The sequence below is a fragment of the Chiloscyllium punctatum genome, chromosome 40, assembly GCF_047496795.1.
Source record: "Chiloscyllium punctatum isolate Juve2018m chromosome 40, sChiPun1.3, whole genome shotgun sequence".
In the NCBI taxonomy this organism is placed as follows: domain Eukaryota; kingdom Metazoa; phylum Chordata; class Chondrichthyes; order Orectolobiformes; family Hemiscylliidae; genus Chiloscyllium; species Chiloscyllium punctatum.
The window spans coordinates 220,375-247,214 of NC_092778.1; the positions used below are offsets into that span (position 1 = coordinate 220,375).

Consider the following 26,840-nt stretch of genomic DNA (forward strand, 5'->3'; position numbering starts at 1 on the left):
ACTTCCATTTCAGGAATCCATCTAACGAATCTTCTCTGAATTGTTTCTAACATTAAGTATATCCATCTTTAAATAAGAAACTTCTTGCCAAAGACCTGTGCAGCTGAAGGAAGACTTCCTGCCTGATTGTATGTCATCCCCTTTCGCAATAAAGGAGACCATTCCATTTATCTTCCTAATTATGTGTTGAACCTGCCAACATTTTGTGTTTTACATCTGAGGTCAGCCCAGTCTCTCTGTACTGTGGAGTTCGACCATATCGCTCCATTTCAATAATCTTTTGCTTTTCTATTCAACTTACCAAAGTGGATAACATCATATTTTTCACATTATATACCTATCTACCAAATTTTTGCCCATTCATTTACGATAACTATCTGTACATCCCTTTGCAAACTCTGCGTCCTTCTCACAATATGCTTCCCTAACTTTGTATATCAGCAATTTTGGCTACAATATACTGGGGTCTTCATCTAAGCCATTAATATGAACCGTGAATATTTGAGCACCCTGCACATATCCCTGTGACATCCTCTTGTTAAATTTGCCAACCTAAAATACCTAAAAATGACTACAACTACTTAGTAAAAATGACTCCACCATTACTCATGAAGTGTCTCCCACTAATCCTCCTCCTCTAACCAAAGAAAACGTTCTGTGCGCCGATTCAGTAAGGTTACGAGTTTTTTTTCCAATAGTCTCTTTGGGAATTCAGAATAGTGGGAATGGATGTTAGGGCAGTTGCATGCTCCTGCTGTACAATGTGGGAGGTAAAGATCGGCACTACTGTCCCCAATTACTTCACTAGTGTCCCCACTGATATCATTTGCAGGAAGTGCACCCAACTCCAGCTCCTCAGAAACCATGATAGGGAACTGGAGCTGGAGCTGGAGCTGGATGATCTTCGGATCATTCGGGACATGGAGGGGGTAATTGAGAGGAGTTACAGGGAGGTAGTGACACTTCAGGTACAGGAAGAAGGTAGGTGGGTTACGGAAAGGGAAGAGGCAGACAATGCAAGGATGCCCTGTGGCCGCTCTTCTCAATAACATTTTGGATACGGTTGGTGGTGGTGAGGCCCTCCCTCAGCGCTGACCCCTCGGGCAGTGCGGCACTCCCTCAGCGCTGACCCCTCGGGCAGTGCGGCACTCCCTCAGCGCTGACCCCTCGGGCAGTGCGGCACTCCCTCAGCGCTGACCCCTCGGGCAGTGCGGCACTCCCTCAGCGCTGACCCCTCGGGCAGTGCGGCACTCCCTCAGCGCTGACCCCTCGGGCAGTGCGGCACTCCCTCAGCGCTGACCCCTCGGGCAGTGCGGCACTCCCTCAGCGCTGACCCCTCGGGCAGTGCGGCACTCCCTCAGCGCTGACCCCTCGGGCAGTGCGGCACTCCCTCAGCGCTGACCCCTCGGGCAGTGCGGCACTCCCTCAGCGCTGACCCCTCGGGCAGTGCGGCACTCCCTCAGCGCTGACCCCTCGGGCAGTGCGGCACTCCCTCAGCGCTGACCCCTCGGGCAGTGCGGCACTCCCTCAGCGCTGACCCCTCGGGCAGTGCGGCACTCCCTCAGCGCTGACCCCTCGGGCAGTGCGGCACTCCCTCAGCGCTGACCCCTCGGGCAGTGCGGCACTCCCTCAGCGCTGACCCCTCGGGCAGTGCGGCACTCCCTCAGCGCTGACCCCTCGGGCAGTGCGGCACTCCCTCAGCGCTGACCCCTCGGGCAGTGCGGCACTCCCTCAGCGCTGACCCCTCGGGCAGTGCGGCACTCCCTCAGCGCTGACCCCTCGGGCAGTGCGGCACTCCCTCAGCGCTGACCCCTCGGGCAGTGCGGCACTCCCTCAGCGCTGACCCCTCGGGCAGTGCGGCACTCCCTCAGCGCTGACCCCTCGGGCAGTGCGGCACTCCCTCAGCGCTGACCCCTCGGGCAGTGCGGCACTCCCTCAGCGCTGACCCCTCGGGCAGTGCGGCACTCCCTCAGCGCTGACCCCTCGGGCAGTGCGGCACTCCCTCAGCGCTGACCCCTCGGGCAGTGCGGCACTCCCTCAGCGCTGACCCCTCGGGCAGTGCGGCACTCCCTCAGCGCTGACCCCTCGGGCAGTGCGGCACTCCCTCAGCGCTGACCCCTCGGGCAGTGCGGCACTCCCTCAGCGCTGACCCCTCGGGCAGTGCGGCACTCCCTCAGCGCTGACCCCACTGACAGTGCGGCCCTCCCTCAGCGCTGACCCCACTGACAGTGCGGCACTCCCTCAGCGCTGACCCCACTGACAGTGCGGCCCTCCCTCAGCACTGACCCCACTGACAGTGCGGCACTCCCTCAGCGCTGACCCTCGGGCAGTGCGGCACTCCCTCAGCGCTGACCCCACTGACAGTGCGGCACTCCCTCAGCGCTGACCCCACTGACAGTGCGGCCCTCCCTCAGCGCTGACCCCACTGACAGTGCGGCACTCCCTCAGCGCTGACCCCACTGACAGTGCGGCACTCCCTCAGCGCTGACCCTCCGGCAGTGCGGCACTCCCTCAGCGCTGACCCTCCGGCAGTGCGGCACTCCCTCAGCACTGACCCTCCGACAGTGCGGCACTCCCTCAGCACTGACCCACCGACAGTGCGGCACTCCCTCAGCACTGACCCTCCGACAGTGCGGCACTCCCTCAGCACTGACCCCACTGACAGTGCGGCACTCCCTCAGCACTGACCCTCCGACAGTGCGGCCCTCCCTCAGCACTGACCCCACTGACAGTGCGGCCCTCCCTCAGCACTGACTCCACTGACAGTGCGGCACTCCCTCAGCACTGACCCCACTGACAGTGCGGCCCTCCCTCAGCGCTGACCCCACTGACAGTGCGGCCCTCCCTCAGCGCTGACCCCACTGACAGTGCGGCCCTCCCTCAGCGCTGACCCTCCGACAGTGCGGCACTCCCTCAGCACTGACCCTCTGACAGTGCGGCACTCCCTCAGCACTGACCCTCGGGCAGTGCGGCCCTCCCTCAGCACTGACCCTCGGGCAGTGCGGCCCTCCCTCAGCACTGACCCTCCGACAGTGCGGCACTCCCTCAGCGCTGACCCCACTGACAGTGCGGCCCTCCCTCAGCACTGACCCCACTGACAGTGCGGCCCTCCCTCAGCGCTGACCCCACTGACAGTGCGGCCCTCCCTCAGCGCTGACCCTCCGACAGTGCGGCACTCCCTCAGCACTGACCCCACTGACAGTGCGGCCCTCCCTCAGCGCTGACCCCACTGACAGTGCGGCCCTCCCTCAGCGCTGACCCTCCGACAGTGCGGCACTCCCTCAGCACTGACCCCACTGACAGTGCGGCACTCCCTCAGCGCTGACCCCACTGACAGTGCGGCCCTCCCTCAGCACTGACCCCACTGACAGTGCGGCCCTCCCTCAGCACTGACCCCACTGACAGTGCGGCCCTCCCTCAGCACTGACCCCACTGACAGTGCGGCCCTCCCTCAGCACTGACCCTCCGACAGTGCGGCCCTCCCTCAGCACTGACCCCACTGACAGTGCGGCACTCCCTCGGCACTGACCCTCCGACAGTGCGGCCCTCCCTCAGCACTGACCCTCCAACAGTGCGGCACTCCCTCGGCACTGACCCTCCGACAGTGCGGCCCTCCCTCAGCACCGACGAGCTGGATTGCCCGCGTTGGTTTTGTGATTTAGTTTGAAGTATGTCGCAGTGAATGGCAGCCACTAAGTCGATGTGAGGGTTTCTCACTCAGACCGGGCGACCCATGGGGCAGCCAGGGCTCACAGTGTACAATACAAACTGCTGCGATGGACCGGATTGTTCTCTGAAACCCCGAACAAAACATCCTCGTCCCGATCAAAATTGTATATGACTTGGTACCTGGCCCGGACCCGGCTCCGGCCACAAACAAACCGAAAACTCTGCTGCTTCGGGAAACGGCAGCAACCATGGGCCAACCGCCACGCAACCTGAAAGTGGATCTCACCGAGCAACTGTCGCAAACCAGCCGCCGTAAAGTAACACATGGAACCAAACAGCCGCCATCTTGGTAAGGGCAAACTGCCCTGAATACTGTTGGATGTGGAATGTGGGAGCGGTAATTAACAAAACAATAGAGTGTTTTGTCAAGCCAGTGATATGTCATCTCAGAGCACGAGTCAAGAGCAGGAACACTGGCTGCAGTTGACCTTCTCATCATCAATCTTTTGTTTCATTCGAAGTGGATACAATAGTAAACACAGAACCTGCCAATCTGTATTATCACTCAGTAAAGAGAAAGCCGTTCAGTCCACCGAGTTTGTGTGCCAGGTTTTGAGCTATTTCTCACACTGTGCAAAAATATATTTTATTTCCTCCGTTTCTGTTTGAAAGTATGGTATCTGCTTCAGCCAACCTGCTTCAGGCAGGGCATTCTGGATTTTAACACCATGAGGGAGTAACAGGGTATTGGCTGGATACAGGTATGGCAACCCTCACAATTATTTCAATAACAAGAAAACCAGTGTCTCAGCCAAATCCCACAATAGCTACCTGACGAAAGAGCAGTGGTCCGAAAGCTTGTACTTCCAAATAAATCTGCTGGATTGTAACATGGTGTTGTGATTTTTCACTTTATTCATCCCAGTACAACACTGGCACCTCCACATCAACCAAATCCAGCTTTGGTCATGATCTTGCGAGAAATTGGTGGAATTATGTGATTGTCCTGCATGTAGGACTGGCTCCAAACTGGGTTACTGTTCTGGTGAATGGTGACTTGGTGAGAGCTGGCTACCTTTTTAAACAGGTAAATAAATACTTTGTAGAAAAGGGCAGAAATGGCTAGCCAAATGGGGCTGTGGGTTCATTCAAATTGGCCAAATTTGCTAACAGTAGTGAGTCAAGGGTTGAAATGTCAGAATGACTTTTGAATAGAAGCATGCAGATCCTGATCTCACACTTCAGCACACAGTGATCAATGTTGGAACAGGGGCAGCATGGTGGTTCAGTGGTTAGCACGCTGCCTCATAGCACCATGAATCTGGATTCTATTCCCTTGGGTAACAGTGTGTGGATATTACATGTTCTCCCCATGTCTGCGTGGGTTTCCTCCAGGTGCTCCTGTTTCTTCCCACAATTCAAAAATGTGCAGGTTAGTTGGAGTAGCCATGGCAAATTGTCCATAGTGCCCAGGTTTGTGCAGGCTATGTGAGTTAGCCATGGTAAATATGGGGTTATGACGATAGGGTGGGGACTAGGTCTGAGTGGGATCCTGTTTGGAGGGTTGTTGTGGATTCAATGGAACGACTTTCCATTCTATCAGGATTCTATGATTCAATCTATGAATTGGCTGAGTTTTAAACTAGATTAGATTCCTTACAGTATGGAAACAGGCCCCTTTGGCCCAACAAGTCCACATCGACCCTCCAAAGGGTAATCCACCCAGACCCATTCCTCTACCCCTGACTAATGCAACTAACACTATGAGTAATTTAGCAGGGCCAACTCACTTGACCTGCACATCTTTGGACTGTGGGAGGAAACCGGAGCACCCAGAGGAAACCCATGCAGACGCAGGGAGAATGTGCAAACTCTATACAGAAGTTGCCCAAGGCTAGAGTTGAACCCTGGCCCCTGCCACTGTGAGGCAGCAGTGCTAACCACTGAGCCACCGTGCCACCCTTTGTGGCAAGTTTTCCCAAGGACCTTTGGGACTGGGCATGTTGTTGCATCAACTTCTGATCATTCAGCCTCCAGTAGCAGTGGACAAGACATTTTATAAGGCCTGGACGGCTGAGGGCACTGATAGGCTGAGGACTGGCCCCCTCCAACAGACTCTTCTTGAAGTATTTCTGACACTTGTTCACTTTCTTGGGGTAAGAGCTGTGGTACAAAGCACTGTCTACTTTCTGGTGGTTTGCATCAATGAGTGGCAGAATTTATAGCCATGGCCCAGCTCAATCTGATAGTGCCACTCAGTGTTTGAAATATACAAAGTACAGTTCTCTATGAACAGCAGAATCAAATGCTCTCATACTGTTCTTAAAATAAATTATCATGGCAACATGTATACTTACAAGTTAATCATTAAATGTCTTCAGACATGCAGACCAGAAGCATATGCCACTAGCTCAAATCCAAATTTTAACGATTTTTTAAAAAATCACATAACACCAGGTTATAGTCAAACAGCTTTATTTGGAAGTAATAGCTTTCTGAGCGCCACTCCATCATCAGGTAGCTAGTGGGGCAGGACCATAAGACTCAGAATTTATAGTACAAGATAATCGTGTCATGCAACTGATCTGATATATTGAACAAACCTAGATTAGTGTTAAATCTTTCATCTTTTAGAATAGGTTGCAGGTTTCAATTCATTAATATGTAAATCCCAGAATTTCTTTCAAGTCACAAGTTCTATGATTTACATATTAATGAATCGCAGCCCACAACCCATTTTAAAAGGTGAAAGACTTGACAGCAACCTAGGTTTGAAGGGCTTTTGCCTGAAACGTCGATTTCGAAGCTACTTGGATGCTGCTTGAACTGCTGTGCTCTTCCAGCACCACTAATCCAGAATCTGGTTTCCAGCATCTGCAGTCATTGTTTTTACCAAGCAATCTAGGTTTGTTCAATATATCGTGTCAGTTGCATGATACTATGATCTTCACTATAAGTTCTGTGTCTTATGATCCTACCCCACTAGCTACCTGAAGAAGAAGCAGTGCTCCAAAGGCTCGTATTTCCAAATAAGCCTGTTGGACCATAACCTAGTGTTGTGTGATCTTTAACTTTGTCCACCCCAATCCAACACCGGCACTCCTCAGTATGGTTCATAACAATAGCAGCTGATTGAATACTTCAATGCCTTTTACCCAGCCTATCTGCGTAACTCTGTATGCGAATAGTAATCAGAAATCTATCAATCTCTCCCTTAAACTTACTCAAAGACTGAGTTTCCACAGTCCTTTAGGGTAAAGAATTTCCAAAGGTTCACAACTCTTTATGTAAAAATATTCTCATATCAGACCTACATAGCATACTAAGAATACTGAGATAATTCTGTCAGTGACAATTCAATCACTTTGCTTCTAATTGAGAGTATGTTAAAATAGTAGTAATAGGCTGATTGGATTTGCCTTGCTTTGCAGACAAGATATATCTGGGAAATCGTCCACTTTGTCGAGTAGAAACATGGAAAATAGGAGCAGGTGTGTTCAACTGTTTTGAGTCTGCTCCACCATTCATTCTGATTGTGACTGATCATTGAACTCAATAGCCTATACCTGCTTTTCCTCCATATCCTTTGATTAATTTAGTTGAGTGCTATATCTAACTTTTCAAAATCATCCAATGTTTTAGCCTCAAATTTATATAGCAAATTCCATAGGCTCACCACTCTCTGGATGAACATGCCAGTACGTAACTGTTTCAGAACTGCTTTGCTAGGAATATGGTTAATTCTGGTGCACAAATGTCCTGCATAAGTACGGGATTGTTATCAAGACCCTTTGACATTGCTGTATACGATAGGCTGATGGATGGTGTGAAGGTAAGGTAAGAAAGTGCTTACAGACCAAGTGAGCAGCCCTGAGATACATTTTGCTGCAACCCATCAGCTAGGTGCCTCTGTGCCCAAGGTCCCTTCTGCAGCCTTTCAACCCTAGTTGCCAGTGTGCCTCACAATGGAAGTTTGTGCTTTTTAAGTATCCTGCCAGTGGTTTGGGGGAGATGCTATATTGGTTTGTGAGGGGTTCGCAAATGCCAGATGCCAGATGCCAATGTCTGTGCACATGTGTGAATGGCTGGAGGCCATGGAGCATGTCCTGTAATGTTGATGCTGAGCAACATTGAGGCTCTTTGCAGCCAGTGGTGAGTTGAAGTCACCAGGGATCCAGGTGGGTTTCCATGTCAAGATTTATTGATGTCTGGAGTATTTACTAAATTAAGGAGAATCCAAAGGGTTTTTACAAAAGCCTTAAGGACAAAAAGGTAACTAAGGAGTGAATAGGGCCCCTCAAAGATCAGCAAGGCAGCCTTTGTGTGGAGCCGCAAAAAATGGGGGAGACACTAAACGAGTATTTTGCATCAGTATTGACTGTGGAAAAAAATATGCAAGATATAGAAAGTAGCGAAATAGATGTCCATATTACAGAGGAGGAAGTGCTGGATTCTTGAAATGTGTAAAGGTGGATGAATCCCCAGAACCTGATCAGGTGTACCCTAGAACTCTGTGGGAAGCAAGGGAAGTGATTACTGGGCCTTTTGCTGAGATACTTGTGTCATCGATAGTCACAGGTGAAGTGCCAGAAGAGTGGAGTTTAGCTAACAGACTGCCACTGTTTAAGAAGGGTGGTAAGGACAAGCAAGGGAACTACAGAGCAGTGAGCCTGACCTCGGTGGTGGGCAAGTTGTTGGGGAGAATCCTGAGGGATAGGATGTACATGTATTTGGAAAGGCAAAAACTGATTAGGGATAGTCAACATGGCTTTGTGCGTGGGAAATCATGTCTCACAAACTTGATTGAGTTTTTGAAGAGATAACAAAGAGGATTGATGAGGGCAGAGTAGTAGATGTGATCTATATGGATTTCAGTAAGGCGTTTGACAAGGCTCCCCATGGAAGACTGGTTAGCAAGGTTAGATCTCACTGAATACATGGAGAACTAGCCATTTGGATACAGAACTGGCTCAAAGGTAGAAGACTGAGATTGGCAGTGGAGAGTTGTTTTTCAGACTGGAGGCCTGTGACCAGTGGAGTGCCACAAGGATCGGTGCTGGGCCCTCTACTTTTTGTCATTTATATAAATGATTTGAATGTGAGTATAAGAGGTATAATTAGTAAGTTTGCAGATGACACCAAAATTGGAGGTGTAGTGGACAGCGAAGAAGGTTACCTCAGATTACAACAGGATCTTGATCAGATGGGCCAATGGCCCGAGAAGTGGCAGATGAAGTTTAATTCAGATAAATGTGAAGTGCTGCATTTTGGGAAAGCAAATCTTAGCAGGACTTATACACTTAATGGTAAGGTCCGAGCGAGTGTTGCTGAACCAAGAGACCTTGGCGTGCAGGTTCATAGCTCCTTGAAAGTGGAGTCACAGGTAGATAGGATAGTGAAGGCGGCGTTTGATATGCTTTCCTTTATTGGTCAGAGTATTGAGTACAGGTGTTGGGAGGTCATGTTGCTGCTGTGCAGGACATTGGTTAGGCCACTGTTGGAATATTGCATGCAATTCTGGTCTCCTTCATATCGGAAAGATGTTGTGAAATTTGAAAGGGTTCAGAAAAGATTTACAAGGATGTTGTCAGGGTTGGAGGATTTGAGCTAAGGGGAGAGGCTGAACAGGCTGGGGCTGTTTTCCCTGGAGCTTCGGAGGCTGAGGGGTGACCTTATAGAGGTTCACAAAATTATGAGGGGCATGGATAAGATAAATAGACAAAGTCTTTTCCCTGGGATGGGGGAGTGCAGAACTATAGGGCATAGATTTAGGGTGAGACGGGAAAAATATAAAAGGACCTAAGGGGCAACGTTTTCATGCAGAGGCTGTTACATGTATGGAATGAGCTGCCAGAGGAAGTGGTGGAGGCTGGTATAATTGTAACATTTAAAAGGCATTTGGATGGGTATATGAATAGGAAGGGTTTGGAGGGATATGGGCCAGGTGCTGGCAGGTGGGACTAGAGCGGGTTGGGATATCTGGTCGGCGTGGACAGGTTGGACCGAAGAGTTTGTTTCCATGCTGCACATCTCTATGACTCTGTATGAAGCTGAATATTAATGAGGTGAGCTAGGTCATTAATAAGGCATTTTACAAGCTATAATCTCCCTTAATTGGCAACGTATCTCTGCCTAGTAAGAAACCCTCACCACTTTGTAAAAGCATAAAAGTTGGAGCAAGATGCTCCTGATGTTCAAATGGACCTTGCCAGGCTCATTCAATACTGCCACAAATCTCACAATAACCCATTTCACTCTAATCCCTGTAAGATTCTGCCAGTAGACTTTATAAATATCTATTTAATAATTAAACCATTAATGAGGTTTGAAACAACTGTATTGCTTGAGATTTAGACAATACTGTATCAGATCTCTCATTTTTTTAAAAGTTTGTCTCAATTGATGAGATAATGGATTTGACATTGAACATGGTCCACCCACAGTAATGTTACTACCTCAACCAGCATCCCTCAGTAGCCAGAATGAGCCACATTACTGGCAGTCTGGATACCTAGGTCTGCAACTACTGGGTGGCATGGTGATTAGCACTGCTGCCTCACAGCACCAGGATCCCAGGTTTGATTCCAGCCTCAGGTGACTGGCTGTGTGGAGTTTGCACATTCTCCCTGTGTCTGCGTGGGTTTCCTCCAAAGATGTGCAGGTCAGGTGAATTGGCTCTGCTAAATTGCCCATATTGTTAGGTGCATTAGTCTGAGTGGGTGACTTTTCAGAGGAACTTTGGGCCTGTTTCCGCACTCTAGGGAATCTAATCTACTGGAGATTGTACAAGAGGGCAAAAAATTACAGAGCAAATTGAGGTGTTTAAATAGAAAGAAATACTATAAGTCTTTGAAAAGAAGTAACTCCATACAACTAGAGCTTAAAACTGTCAACTCACAATGTACATAACCTAAGCGTTATAGAATTCGGAGTTCCAGAAACAGGAGGAACACGTCATTTGCATAGATTATTGCCAAGCCACTTCACAGGAGTGTAATCCAAAAATAAGCAGACACCAAACTAAAAGGGAAAAGGTGATCAGGTGAAACAATGCTTTTGTAACATCATAATGGGAAAAGAGGTGGAAAGGATTAAGAAAGAAGTTCTCGTGCTTTACAAAATCTTTTTCTTACTGTGACCATATTTTGAGGTTTGAAAATTGCCATTACCCCTCTGTAAGAGTGCAAGAGCAGAGGAAATAGTGTCCAGTTGTGAGGCCTATGGGTGGGGCAAGCAGGGAACCTAGTGTTTTACAGGTCTCAAAAAAGAACTACCCTCTCCTGCTTTTTTTTTGATGCGGAAATCAGGCCTTAAAAGAGTAGAAAGTTAGGCCATGATCTACAGTAAAGATCCACAAGGATTTGAAAAGGGCCTTGTCACTGTTAGTCTTCAGTCAAAGCTCCACAGCAGTCACTGGTTCATCAGAGCTTGCGAAACAATTCCAACTCACTACAGTTTGCAAAGCCCTTTGTAACACCCTATACAGCTGAAGGCACAGCTGTAAATAGTGTTAACAATAAAGAGGCCAAATGAAGGACAGGTTTTTTTCCTTAAGGTTTCCTTATAACACACTGAACATATAACACTTCACTTCACTCCACCCACCTGTGACAGATTATGAACCTAATTATAAAAAACAAAAGGTAAAATATTTCTTGAAAGATTTTCAATGTAAAAAAATGTAAACATTTAACTTGTGCAACAGCAGTTGGATCACCTGCTAAATTTAACAATGATTTGTAATGATCAATCATCAGAACACAAATATGATGACTGCCACCCTTTCCCACCTTATTAACACACAGGATTCAGGAAGGAGCATAGCACTCAGTTTCTGCACTTACAGATTTCAAGTAAATTCCTTACCTATCCCACTTCATTAGCACAATCCAGTGCACAAATTGCAGTTCTTTGCAGACAACTACAGAAAGGAGCTGAAAATGTGTTGCTGGAAAAGCGCAGCAAGTCAGGCAGCATCCAAGGAGCAGGAGAATCGACGTTTCGGGCATAAGCCCTTCTTCGGGCTCATGCCAGAAACATCGATTCTCCTGCTCCTTAGATGCTGCCTGACCTGCTGCGCTTTTCCAGCAACACATTTTCAGTTCCGATCTCCAGCATCTGCAGTCCTCACTTTCTTCTAACTACAGAAAAGAGCCTTTCAATGGACGTTCTTCACAAAGAAGGCACAAAAAGGGATAGAGTTTTGACACGATTCGTCAAAGACCCTGTGCTCTATCTCAGAGCTGCAAACCAAGACAAGCAACAATTTGCTGATTCTCCTTTTGTGCTGTCTGAAACCTGCCAGTCTTCAAGTGAAAAAGAGTTGCATTTTTTCCTGGTTTTTGCAAACAGTACATCCCAAGTTGTTGGTCTCCTTACTTAAGGAAGGAAGTAAATGCTTTGGAGGCAGTTCAGAGGTTTACCAGACTACTAGCTGGAAATGAGAGGGTTGCGTTATGAAGTTGGACAGGCTAGGCTTTACTTTAGAAGAGTAAGAGTCAACCTGATTGAAATACAAAATATCCTGAACAGTCTTGAAAAAGTAAACATGTTCGAGAGGTTGTTTCCTCTTAGGGGAAAATCCAGAAGTCTGAATCTAACATGGCCAAACTCAAAATAAGGGCCACCCAACTAAAATAGAGATTGACTTTTTTTCCTCAGAGCATTAAGAGTTTTTGGAACACTCTTCCTGAAAAATGATGGAAGCAGTATTCTTGAATATTTTTAAGGCAGAAATGCAGATTTGAGATTATAATCAGAAAGCCATGATTTTATTGAATAGCAGAATAGGTTCAAGGGGTTGAATGGCCCACTGCTGCTCATAACTCTTATATAGATATGTCTGTGAAAGAGCACTTCTGCTTATAAAACAGACTTGTATGGAATAAAAACAGTAAGCACTGGAGAAACTCAGCAGGTTTGGCAGCATTTGTGGAAAGAGAAATAGGGTTACAGTTTTGAATCCAATATGACTCTTCTTTGGAACGAAGAGATAGGAAAGTGATATATTTTATACTGTGGACAAAGCTGGAAGGAGTAACTGGAACAGAAGAGAAGGTTAGAGAGTGATGGGGGTGAGAGAACACAGAACAAAAGGCAAAAGAATACTAATGGCTTAGAGAGCCAGCTCCAGGATCGATGTTAATAACAAAATACATCCGTTCTGCTAAACTAAGAAAATTAGGCATGAAGACAGAGTTCATGTTTAAAATGACTTTAGTCAATGTTAAGTCCAGAATCATAGAATGCCGTACATTTTGGAAGCAGGCCATTTGGCCCATCCAATCCACACCAATCCTCTGATGAGCATCCCACCCAGACCTACCCTATCCCTGTAACCCTTAATTTTCCCTGGCTAACCCACCTCGCCTGCATATTCATAGACACTATCGGCAATTTAGCATGGCCAATCTACCTCATTTGCACATCTTTGAACTGTGACAGGGAACCACAGCATCCAAAAGAAACCCACCCAGACACAAGGAGAATGTGCAAACTCCACAATGACAGTTACCCAAGGGTAGAATTAAACCTAGGTCTCTGTTACTGTGAGGGAACAGTGCTAGCCACTGAACCATTATGTCAAAGGCTGTAATGTCAGAATGAAAGTCAATCATTTGTCCACTTAGCACGATCACAACCTTACAATTGCTTGTCACAGTAATACATCAGATTGCTCTCATGCTCATGTTTTTGTCCTGGGCCTGCTGCACTGTTCCAGTGAAACTTTAGGCACTTTACAGCTTTCTGGACTAAGTTCAACTTCAGACTATGAACTCTCTCCTCCATTTTGTTACTTACAAAAGTGTCTCATTTTCTTGGTTTTACTTGCAACACATATTTATATTTTGTATTTAAAACACTTGCTATTAATACCTACTTTGAACTTAACGTATCTCTACAACCATCACCACTCCCGTTTTTTTGTGACCACTAATCTCTCTCACCCCATACAGACCTGAGTTTCTCCAGCACTTTGTTTTGATATCCCAGACTGTACATCTGCGATGCAATGTATATTGTGAATATTACTGTATTATTCCTAAGAGTGGAATATACTATATGAAAATGTTGAATTCTGTAATAGATTATTAAATTTTAAATATTTCATCCTATGTGCCTGACATAGTATATATATGTATAGTAAATATCAGGAGTGTAGCAATTGTATTGAGATACATCAGAGCAGAACATTAAGTATGGAGAAAAGTTAAATTTTATTGCACTTCTTGAAACATTCATTTAGGAAAAAAAGTTGGCTCCAGGATGTGGGGTTGGGTGGGGAAAAAATAGTGCCATCATGTCCTCTACCATCACCATTACAGGCAGAATCAGATATAGGATCAAATCTCAGGAGTAGGACTTGAGCCCACACTTTGAGTGAGAAGTGAGAATACTCCATTTAGGTAAGGCCGAGAAGTATAATAAAAATGAGAACATTACACCTGACAGCACTTTCCAGGCTCCAACCTTCTCAATATCAAATGGAGTGTGTATCTTTATACAGTCACATGATTTTACAGAATCTGGATTGTATTGTTGCTGAAAACATCTCACAAACCTACACAGGTATAAAGCCTGAAATTTACATTATTGCATTTTCTAAAATTACAAAAATATATATGTACTTTGATTAATTTTCAAGACTAGTTTTTCTTCTCAAACATTTGTGACTTTCACAATATCCAAGAACGTGTTTTCGCTTTTTATAAACTGGTTCTTAGCTCAGACTTTCCACGTGGTATTTTCAACAGCATGACATCTCTTAAGTTTTGCTTTCTGACTACAACTGCCAATTGTCTGCAGACAGTTTGATATTTCAGTTAGGCACTAGAAGGGAGTCACTTTCTTCTGTACATTGTGTAATGCAAGCACAGAGAAAGTTAAGCCACAAGTGTCCAAAAAGACATCAATTCACGGCATTTATAAAAAAAGCAGACAGGCACACAATTGAACCTCTAGGTTAAAAATCACACAACACCAGGTTATAGTCCAACAGGTTTAATTGGAAGCACACTAGCTTTCAGAGTGACGCTCCTTCATCAGGTGGTAGTGGAGGGCTCAATCCTAACACACAGAATTTATAGCAAAAAGTTACAGTGTAATATAACTGAAATTATACATTGAAAAATTGATTGTCTATTAAGCCTTTCATCTGTTAGAATACAGCGGTAGTTTCACTTCTTTCATGTGTAAATCACAAAACCTTTTTTGAAAAAAAATTGCATTCTCGGGTTAGCTGTTAACAATGGTGATAGCTAGACAATATGTTGAAGGTATTAGCCCCCTGTGTTCTCTGTCTATGCCATGATGTTTAGATTAATTCCAATCTAAAAAGTGAGATAACAGAGTTTTACATAAAATTCATGCAGTTTTTGAGCTCAGAGTTCTACACGAACGCATGCAGTTTTTAAGCAAAGTACAATGTAACCCTGCAAATACAAATTTACCCCACAAAATATGTGTGTGCATGTGGGTCTTTGTCTGTCTGGGTTGGGGGTTGTGAGTGTGAGAAAGTGTATGTGTGTGCAGAGTGTCTTAAGACTGTGAGGGGGTGCATGTCTGGGTGCACGTCTGTGTGCATGTGTGTCCATGTGTATAGGAGTGCCTGTGTGTGCGTGTGCGTGTGCGTGTGCGAGAGAGTGAGTGAGTGTGTGTAGGAATGTGTGTGTATGTAGGAGTATGTGCACGTGTGTATAGTGCAATGGTGGTCACCTGTAATATGACATAAACCCAAGGTCCCGGTTGAGGCCATCCCTATGAATACCGAACTTAGCTATCAGCCTCTGCTCGGCCGCTCTTCTCTGCTGCCTGTCCCGAAGTCCACCTTGGAGGATAGTCACCCGAAGGTCCGAGGCTGAATGTCCTGGACCACTGAAGTGTTCCCCGGAACCCTCCTGTCTGTTGATTGTTGTGCGGTGCCCATTCATCCGTTGTCGTACCCTTTGCTCGGTTTCCCCAAAGTACCATGCCTCCGGGCATCCTTGCCTACAACGTATAAGATAGACAACGTTGGCTGAATCACATGAGTACCTGCTACGTACAAGGTGGGAGATGTCCCATGCGTGATGGTGGTATTTATGTCCACACTCTGACACGTCTTGCAGCGCCTACCGTGAGAGGGCTGTACATCGTGTCAGAGTGTGGACATAGATACCACCATTACGCATGAGGACACCTCCCACCTTGTACATGGCAGGTACTCATGTGATTCAGCCAACGTTGTCTATCTTATACGTTGCAGGCAAGAATGCCCGGAGGCATGGTACATTGGGGAAACCGAGCAAATGCTACGACGACGGATGAATGGACACCGCACAACAATCAACAGATAGGAGGGTTCCGGGGAACACTTCAGTGGTCCAGGACATTCAGCCTCGGACCTTCAGGTGACCATCCTCCAAGGTGGACTTCGGGACAAGCAGCAGAGAAAAGTGGCTGAGCAGAGGCTGATAGCTAAATTCGGTACTCATAGGGAGGGCCTCAACCGGGACCTTGGTTTCATGTCACATTACAGGTGACCACCATTGCACTATACACACACACAGATACTCCTACACACACACACACACACACACACACACACAGACGTGCACACAGACACCCACACACATCCTTACAGACACACACATTCCCACATGCACCCCCTCACAGACTTAAGACACTCTGCACTCACTACACACACACTCTTTCTCTCACACTCACAACCCCCAACCCAGACAGACAGACAGACACACACACACACAAAGACCCACATGCACACATATATTTTGTGGGGTGAATTTGTACTTGCAGAGTTACATTATACTTTGCTCAAAAACTGCATGCATTTGTGTAGAACTCTGAACTCAAAAACTGCATGAATTTTATGTAAAACTCAGTTATCTCACTTTTTAGATTAGAATCAATCTAAACATCATGGCATAGACAGAGAACACAAGGGGCCAATACCTTCAACATATTGTCTAGTTATCACCATTGTTAACAGCTAACTGGAGAATGCAACTTTTTTAAAAAAGGATTTGTGATTTACACATGAAAGAAGTGAAACTATCACTGTATTCTAACAGATGAAAGGCTTAACAATCAATTTTTCAACGTATAATTTCAGTTACATTACACTGTAAATTTTTGCTATAAATTCTGTGTGTTAGGATTGAGCCCTCCACTACCACCTGATGAAGGACCGTCACTCTGAAAGCTAGTGTGCTTCCAAATAAACCTGTTGGACTATAACCTGATGTTGTGTGATTTTTAACTTTGTACACCCCAGTCCAACACCGGCATCTCCAAATCAGAACCTCTAGGTGTCACTGCCACATCTGAATTATCCTATTCACACAATGTGTTGCAAATACTAACCACATCACTTTCGGATAATTCACTGTTGGGGACAAAAAGACAAACGACTCAAGGATGCAGAACAAATTTGAGGGTACGTGTGACCTATTTTTGTTCCTATGAAGCACCCTCCCCCAGCATTAGCTTCTTCTATCTCCATACCAAAGTTGCTCACGTGTGGTGGATTACACATATAAGATAGCAGACAAGCGTATGGTGACAATTACTGCCAAGGATCAAAGAGTTGGAGGACCTTAGAATAGGAAATTGAGACTACATTCTCTTCATTTTCTTGGCAGTGACTGTGTTTGTGCTGAGAGGTCAATTCTACATCTCAAGGGGTGCAAGCGATTACAATAAATGGGTGTGCAAGGTGTTGCATGAGCAGTTCCATGTAACAGTAGATTAAGATAGTTCATATGCTGCCAGTAATTTTTGCTGCCTTGATGTTCTACATGTACACAGGTTACAGACCCTCTTTCAATTCTTGAGAGGGCTGCTTTTGAATTTTTGGTTGCACTTCAGCCGCATACTCCTAATCTTGCCCCTAACCATGGACAGAGCGGTTGTGAGGATCAGAGGACCCCTTCACTTGACAATTTAATTTTTTACAACAGGAAGTATAAGTATAATTTTATTAGTTTAGTTTAATTGCTTTGAAAAGAGTATTGTGTGCTTTGTAGATGGGTGACATCTACTGATGGAACAGGAATTCTCTGGCACCCCAAATAATAACATCTGTGCAAATTTGTACAGCTTCAATTTTCCATACAGTGGTTGTCGGATAGTCCAGTACATAATCAAATGGAACAGCAACTCACTGGTGGTATGGAACCATAGCTAATCGCCAGGGCTGAAGTTCAGGAGACATAAGTGTTATTAGTGGGAGGTGAAAACTTATATCAGGTTATGCAATCAGCAGATATACACTTGAAACAAGGGTCAAGAACAGGGTCCCCTCCATACGTCATGGATAATTGGCACAGTGTGCCATTTAACCACACTGATCAAAAAGATATAACTGAAGTTGGGTGTAACAGAAAATTCCCAGTTGTGGATGTTGGGATTTTAAGTCTATCGCTGAGAAAGGAAAACATCTCTTTGATGTGATGCCAGGATGTATGCCATAATCGTTGGGGCCAAAAGTGTCCCCTGCTAGCTGATGCTGAATACATGATCTAACTTTAGATAGGCTAAGCAATTCGACAATATGATGTTGGGGCAGGAATCAAATTCCACCTGTATAGAATAAGTATCAATCTCTATGATTCTGCATCTGCTCCGTGCTCCAATTCTACAGAAAAGTGAACAAGAACCAACATAGCAAAAAAAAAGCCCTTCTAACCTCACCGTGTGTCTGGATATTCCTAAAGTTGCAACATTTCCTTGCAAACATAAAATCATTCCATAATTGTCAATCACTCTCAGAGTGGAATCCAATGTAATTCCAGGGAATTTTGTGGCAATTTTGATAAGAAAACAGTGATAAGCCTTCATAGTTAGTGGTGGTATCCCCAGGAACTGTGTCCTACTATAGTCATCCTTCACACTGATTTTTCACTCCTCAAAGATTGCCCCAGGTTTCCATGGCTGGGAACTCTGTGACTTCCCCGACTTCTGTGAAGATCTGTTCAGCCAAAGTATAGAGCAGCTTATAACGCAAGCGAACCCTCTCCTGAAATCAGACACAAAACAAAAAGAAAATCTATAAATAACCACAATTCATATTGCAGAGTTGCCAACACTTCAGCATTATTTTGGAGTCTCCCAAAATGAAATAATCTCAAGTAGAGAGCTTTCAGGAAGAAACAAAAGATAGAATCATACAGTACAGCGGAGGCTGCTTGGCTAATCAAGTCTGTAACACCAAAAAACACTGATCTACATTAGTCCCACTTTATAGAATCACAGAATTAGAAGCATGGAGCATTTTTCTTTGAATGCTTTTGATTAACAGTTATAAAAATACTGGAGATTGGGGAAAAAGCTGATTGATTGACACTGAATCTTTTAAATAACCAACTGGTTTCAGGAAACGAGACTTGTGAGGATGAATAATTGGGGCGTGGAGGGAGTGGATCACAAAGATGGGCTGTTCAGTAGCCAACACTGAGTATGGAATCACGTGAAAGTCATTTGACAAATGCCTTCCAATAATATGTTCTCCCTGAAATAAGAAAGTCCAATGGTATGTTGACCCTTCATCCTTACATTGATGTCACTACCAGAGTACAAACTGCTTGTAACAAAACAGACTTTGTTCCATAAAAATGTTCTGAAGAAGGTCTCTAGACTTGAAACATTAACTGTGCTTTCTCTGCACAGATGCTGCCAGACCTGCTGAGTTTCTCCAGCAACTTGTGTTTTTTGGTCCACCAAAACAAACCACCTTCAAGTCAACGAAGCACAAATTAACATAAAAAAATATGAGCAGGAATAAATGATATGGCCCCTCCAGCCTGCTCCATAATTCAATATGATTATGGCTACCTTCTACCTCAACTCCACATTCATATCTGCTCCCATATCTCTGAATTCACCAAAACACCAAAATTTTGCCTATCTCAGACTTGACTATACGCAACACTTTATGGTAGAGAATTCCAAAGATGATTTTACTTAACTCGGTGCAAAATGATCAATCCTCATAATGAGCCTATGATGTTGCTCTAGATTCCCCAGATAGGGGAGACAATCTCTCAGTGACTCCCTGTCAAACTTCTTTAGAATCTTCAGTATTTCAAAACTCAATCTTCTAGACTGCAAAGAATATTGGCCCAATTTTAGTCAGCCTCTCATCCATCTAGTGAATCTTTGCGGTGCCAATTGAAGTGCATCTTTCCTAGAATTACGAAGGCCAAACTGTGCACAGACTTCTGGATGTGGTCTCACCAGGGTCCATAATCTCATTATTGTACCTCAAAACACTTGCAATAAAAGGTAACCACGCAATTTGCCTCTCTAACTGCTCACTGTATATGTATGCTAACCTTTTTTTTGTTCCTTGTACAAGTATAAACCAAGTCCTTCCAAACACTAACATTCAAAAGCATGTCCTTTAAAAAAGTTTTTCTATTCTTGCAACCAAAGTAATAAAGCTCACATTTCCCACGATACATTTTATCTTCCCCCCCTTATTCCCCACTGACTTAACCCATTGATATCCTGTTGTACAAATTATGATTTCTCAACAGCTTGCATTCCCATCTCAGATATTCTCAAGTCTCTTTGATTTAATTGAATGGTGGAGCAGGTTTAAATGGCCAAAATGACCTACTTCTGCTCCTAACTATTGGTATGGTTGTGTTTACCCAAATCATTATCATAGATTGTAAATAACTGAGGCCTAAACACTGACCCTTGTGACACTCCACTAATTGCAGCTGCCGATTTAAATAAAAATTATATTTCTTGAACCTTGCCAGTTTGAAGAGACTTAAATTTTGAAGAGAATGAAATGGGACCAAACAAAAATGAACTGTTTCCTCAGAGGAGCAGAGTGGATCCTGTAAATCAATGTTGTCTCAGAGATTCTATGATTTGAAGATTATTTGCCTGGGCATTGTTGTAGGTGAAGGCAATCGTAGCAACAAACAATGATCAGAGATGGTTATGAAGAGACCAATGACCAATCATCCAATCAGGGAAGGAAATGTCCATTCATTTTCCAATGGTGGGGTACTCAAATGAGTGGTTAGGATCTGGAAAGCACTGGAAATGTGGTCAAGGCAGATTTGATTAAGACTTTCAAAAAATAAATGAGAAGTTATTCTAAAAGAAAATGTTTTCAGGCCTACTAATTTCCCCTTGCAGACAGCCAGCTCAGACACAGTGGGCTGTAAGGCCGACTCCTCCGCTGTAATCATTTTACTATTCTAACAAGGTCAAACATGCGGATGACAAATATTCAGGTATGCAGCACTAAGTGAGTTCAAGTGTATGGTGACCAATGATTGGGAGGGGATGGAATGAAACTTTCCAGAATACAATCAGAACTGATTTACTGAAAGCGACGTGTCCACCAAATTCCTTACCTTCTTGGGGTTGGCAAGGAGCATAACTTGCGAAATGACAGGAGGTGAGAGAACAGGATTGAATGCAGGGAGCTCTGTGCCAGAGGCAGGTTGCAGCTTCACCTTCATCACCTGCAATCACAAATACTCAAAGCAATAACTTGATAACCAAAATACCTCAATGCAACACCCTGGGAAATCACACGACAACATGTACAAAAAGTAGATTTCCAGCAGACACCAGGCACAAATGAAGCACTCACCAGTCACATTATCCAGTTACATTTATATGCATGAAGCACAAACACACACACCTGCAATAAGCAGCTACAGCCTTACCTTTGGCACTGCAGCTTGGAATGTGATATTCTTTATGGGCGTTGGTGATGAGTTCAGCAGTGTGATGACAACAAGCAAAAGATCAGGCCTCCCCACAGGAAGGGCTTTGGCAAAGTGGAACAGGACTCGGAAACCATCTTTGTCAAAGACTGTGACAGGTGGAACACTACCTGCGGGTTTAATGGAGGAAGGAAATTATGTTGGTTTTGCTGCTGACAGTTGGACAACTGGGATCCTGCTTTCCTGTTTTGTCTGATCTCACTGCAATATTGGGTCGAAAACTGATCTTAGTCTATCCTCACCTTCCAGTCAACTGATGCTATCCTCAGCTTAGTCTACACCCACCCCCACTCCCTCCCATTGATCTCTGAAGCCCAATCTTACGTAGAACTCTACCTCAAACTTCTCCACCTCTCTTCCTTTAAGATGCTAAAGTAGAACTCGGGGAACACAGTTTAAAAATAAAAGTCTTGCACGAATACGGGTTTTGTTACGATTTGATGTTAATACATTCCAAGCATGTATCTCATTACCCAATTTCTGTGTTATCCGTCGGTTGTTTTTTTTCTCTTATTTGAATAACGTAAGAGACTTAATTATACACTCTGGTTAGTTGTCTGTTAGATTAGTAGTTAGTTGAGTTTTGTTTTTTTTCCTCTCGGTATTTTTCTTCTGTTAAATTTTGGTTATTACTTATTTAAGATTTAATTGTATATCAATGTTCATACTTGGGTTTTTTTTTTATTTGTAAGCTTGTACAAATGTTAAATTTTCAATAAAAATATCTATATTAAAAAAAAGAGTCTTATTGAAAAATACATTTAAGCTTCTGTGAAGAACATTGGGGAAAATTACTATGTTACAAAGTACCATATAAATACTAGTTGTGGTTGTTTCAGTTACTGAAGATGGATTGCAAAGAAAAGCACAGATGAGGAGTCCATTTGGCCGATCTGGCTGAATCACAGACGCTCAAATGGTCTAACTTCCATTTCCGTTCCTTAGCTCTTTCCAGTTACAAATCCTTGTGGATGTTAAAAACTGCTTGCTGACCATGGGCCCAAAAGCTCACTAAGAAAACTGCCTCTCCCCAGTGAATCTGCCATGATTTCAAACTATACGATCCAGTCCCAGTTTGGTCAAACTCAGAGGAGGGTTGGAAATCCCTCTTAATTAATGACCTTTTTCTTCCTATTGTTCTGTTACACTTACTTGTTTTAATGTTCTCCAAAGGCACAAAGACATTCTTCAAGGACAGGTCATCTGTGCCAGCTTCCTGGCATCTGGCAGGTGATGGGATCTGTGGAGTGGGTGAGACGGACACAGTGCAGAGTGGCTGGGAGGCAGAGTCCTGGCCGAACTCTGCTGCTCCAGAAAAAGGCATTGTCCACTGAGGGAGAAGAGTTGTTGTTAGTTGAACTGATGTTGCAGGAGAGCTGGAATCCTTAGCTGCAGCCAGCTGGTGGGTCAGGGACTGGTTCTGAAGCTCATTCAACGTGGGTTTCACTTGAGGCTGGTCCCTGGTCAGACATCAAATAGAATTTTGAAAAGGAATTGAAATCCCTTAGATTGTGTTTGGTATTCTGCTTCCTGAAAGGATCTTCGATTTCATGAGGAGTCTCAAGACTCTCTTCACACACTTATAGCGTAGAGAACGAATGCAGCATTGTCAAAGACAGGACTGAAGGAGAACAGCATTTTTGGGGGTAGTATTAAGTGCACACAGCATTGGAAGGGTAGTACTGATGGAGTACAGCAAAGTTTGAGCAATGCAGTGTGAGAACAGCACTATCAGGGCAACACTGAGGGAGCATGGCAGTCTCAAAGGTTCAGTACTGAAGGAGGGCAGCACTGTACTGGGGTAGTACAGTACTGTAACTGGGACATTAGTGAGGAAGTGAAGTACTCTAACTTGGGCATTACTGAGGGAGTGCAGCCCACTAACTGGGGAATTACTGAGGGAATACAGTAATGTAACTGGGGAATTACGGAGGATTCCAGCCCATTGTATAGTACTGTAACTAGAGGATTACTGAGGAAGTACAGTACTATGAGGCATTACTGAGGGAGTGCAGCACTGTAACTGGGGCATTACTCAGGGATTGCAACCTTGTAATGGGCATTATTGAGGGAGTGCAGCCCACTGTAATGGTGGCATTAATGAGGCAGTACAGCCCAATATAACTGGAGGACTACTGAGGGAGCACAGTACTGTAACTGAGGGAGTGCAGCACTGTAACTGGGGCAGTACAGAAGGAATACAGTACTCTAACTGCAGCATTACTGATAGGGCGCAGCCCTGTAACTGGGGCATTCCTAAAGGAGTACTGTACTGTAACTGAGGCATTAATGAGGGAGTGCAGCACATTGTAACGGTGGCATAACTGAGGGAATGCAGCCCATTGTAACTGGCTCATTGCTGAGGGAGTGCAGTACTGTAAGTGGAGCAGTGCTGAGGGAATACAGTTCTGTAATGGGACAATACTGAGGGAGTGCAGTCCTGTAACTGGGGCATTACTGAGGGAATACAGTACTGTATCACTGAGGGAGTGCAGCCCATTGTACCTGGCCCATTACAGAGGGAGTGCAGCCCTGTGAGTGGGGCATTACTGAGGGAAGACAGCACTGTAACTGGGACATTACAGTGGGAATACAGTACTGTTAAGTGGAGCATTACTGAGACAATGCAACCCTGTAACTCGGGCATTACTGCGGGAATAAGCACTGTAACTGGGGCATAACTGACGGAATGCAACCCACTAACTGAGGCATTACTGAGGGAGTGCGACACCGTAACTGGGGCATTACTAAGGGAATACAGCAGTGTAACTGAGGCATTTCTGAGGGAGTGCAGCCCATTGTAACTGGAGGATTACTGAGAGAGTACAGTACTCTACATGGGGCATTACTGAGGCAATACATTACTGTAACTGAAGGATTATTGAGGGATTACAGTACTGTAATTGGGGCATTACTGAGAGAGTGGAGCCCATTGTAAATGGTGCATAAATAAGCGAGTGTGGCCCTGTAACTGGGGCATTAATAAATGAGTGCAGCCCATTATAACTGGAAGATTACGGAGGGAATACAGTACTGTAACTGAAGGATTACTGAGGGAGTACAGCCCATTGTAACAGGGGCATTAATGAGGGAGTGCAGCCCTGGAACTGGGACATTGAGGGAATACAGCACTGTAACTGGGGCATTACTGACGGAGTACAGTATTGTAACTGGGATATTACTGAGGGAATACAGTGCTGTAACTCGGGCATTACTGAAGGAACACAACCAATTGTAACTAGGGCATTACTGAGGGAATGCAGCCCATTGTACCTTGAGCATTACTGAGAGTGTACAGCACATTGTAACTGGGGCATTACTGCAGGAGTACAGCCCATTATAACTGGGGCATTACTGAGGGAGTGCAGTCTATTGTAACTAGAAGATTACTGAGGAAATACAGTACTATAACTGGAGGATTACTGAGGGAGTACAGTATCGTAATTGGTGCATTACTGACGGAGTACAGTACTGTAACTGAAGGATTACTGAGGGAGGACAGTATTGTAACTGGGGCATTTCTGAGGGAGTGCAGCCCACTGTAAATGGGGCATTAATAAATGGGTGCGGCCCTGTAGCTGGGACATTACTGAGGGAGTGCAGCCCATTATAACTGGAGGATAACTGAGGGAACACAGCACTGTAACTGAAGGATTATTGAGGCATACTGCCGTACAACTGGGACATTACTGAGCGAGTGCAGCCCTCTAATTGGGGCATTACTGAAGGAACAAAGCACTGTAACTGAAGGATTACTGATGGAGTACAGCCCATTATAACTGGGTCTTTACTGAGGGAGTACAGCCTATTGAAACTGGAGGACTATTGAGTACAGTACTGTAACTGGAGGATTACTGCGGGAGTACAGTACTGTAACTGAGACATTACTGAGGGAGTGCAGCACTGTAATGGAGGCATTAATGAGGGCGCACAGAGCATTGTAACGGGGGCATGACTGAGGGAGTGCAGCCGATAGGAACTGGAGCATTGCTGAAGGAGTGCAGTAAAGTAACTGGGACATTACTCAGGGAGTGCAGTACTGTAAGTGGGCAGTGCGGAGGGAATACAGTTCAGTAATGGGGCATTCCTGAGGGAGTACAGTCCATTGTAACTGGGGCATTACAGAGGGAATACAATACTGCAACTGGGGCATTACGGAGGGAATACAGTACTGCAACTGGGGCATTACAGAGGGAGTGCAGTACTGCAACTGGGGCATTGCTGAGGGAGTGCAGCCCAATGTAGCTGGGACATTACTGAGGGAGTGCAGCACATTGTACCTGGAGGATTACTGAGGGAATACAGTACTGTAACTGGGGCATTAATGAGGGAGTACAGCCAATTGTAACTGGGGCATTCCTGAGTGCAGCCCATTGTAACTGGAGCATCACTGGGGGAATGCAACCGATTATAACTGGAGGATCACTGAGGGAATACAGTACTATAACTGGGACATTTGTGAGGGAGTGCAGCCCATTGTAAATGGGGCATTAATGAGTGAGTGCGGCCCTATAATTGGGGCATTACTGAGGGAGTGCAGCCCATTATAACTGGAGGATTACTGAGGGAACACAGCACTGTAACTGAAGGATTACTGAGGAAGTACAGTATTGTAACTGGGGCATTTCTGAGGGACTACAGCCCATTGTAACTGAGGCATTACTGAGGGAGTGCAGCCCATTGTAACTGAAGGATTACTGAGGGCATTTGGTACTATAACTGGGGCATTCCTGAGGGGGCGCAGTCCTGGAACTGGGGCATTACTGAGGGAATGCAGTACTGTAACTGAAACATGACTTAGGGAATACAGCACTGTAATTAGGGCATTACTGAGAGAATACATCCCTATACCTGGGGCATTATTAAGAGAGTGTAGCCCTGTAACTGGGGCATTACTGAAAGAGTGCAGCCCTCTAACTTCGGCATTATGAGGGAGTGCAGCTCACTGTAACTGGAGGATTACAGAGGGAGTGCAGCCCTGGAACTAGGGCATTACTGAAGGAATGCAGCCCACGGCAACTGGGGCATTATTGAGGGAGTGCAGCCAGTTGTAACTGGGGCATTACAGCCCATTGTAATTGGGACATTAATAGAGAGTGCAGCCCATTATAACTGGAGGATTTATGAGGGAATACAGCAACGTACTTGGGGCATTACTGAGGGAATACATCCCTATACCTGGGGCATTACTGAGGGAGTGCAGCCCATTTTAATTGGGGCATTATTGAGGGAGTACAGCCCATTGTAACTGTGCCATCACTGAGGGAGTGCAACCCAGTGTAATTGCGGTTTACTGAGGGAATACAATACTTTAACTGGAGGATTACTGAGGGAGTATAGTACTGTAACTTTGGAGAGAAAAGCAGAGTTTACATTTCGAGTCCAATGAATCTTCTTTAGAACTATTCCTCAGTCACT

General features: G+C 45.3%; 2 protein-coding genes across 9 annotated transcripts in view; both read right to left on the minus strand.

Moving 5' to 3' along the window:
• The window catches only part of cog7 (component of oligomeric golgi complex 7), a 47,533-nt gene extending 43,557 nt beyond the window's left edge, over positions 1 to 3,976 (minus strand). For 2 of the 5 annotated variants that reach the window (XR_011954895.1, XM_072559094.1), the window contains exon 1: positions 3,850 to 3,961. The gene's annotated coding sequence lies outside the window, so the exon portion shown is untranslated. Of the gene's footprint in view, positions 1 to 3,562; positions 3,824 to 3,849 lie in introns of those variants that run through there. The other 3 variants (XM_072559097.1, XM_072559096.1, XM_072559095.1) reach the window with 3 other exon arrangements.
• Positions 3,977 to 16,866: 12,890 nt separating this feature from the next.
• ears2 (glutamyl-tRNA synthetase 2, mitochondrial) overlaps positions 16,867 to 26,840 on the minus strand; it is a 53,622-nt gene continuing 43,648 nt past the window's right edge. For all 4 annotated transcript variants that reach the window (XM_072559098.1, XM_072559101.1, XM_072559100.1 and 1 more), the window contains 4 exons: positions 22,575 to 22,882; positions 21,363 to 21,532; positions 21,045 to 21,155; positions 16,867 to 18,685 (listed from right to left, as the gene is read on the minus strand). In XM_072559098.1, coding sequence (XP_072415199.1) covers positions 18,575 to 18,685; positions 21,045 to 21,155; positions 21,363 to 21,532; positions 22,575 to 22,882 — 700 coding nt within the window. In that variant the 3' untranslated portion in view covers positions 16,867 to 18,574. The remainder of the gene's footprint in view (positions 18,686 to 21,044; positions 21,156 to 21,362; positions 21,533 to 22,574; positions 22,883 to 26,840) is intronic.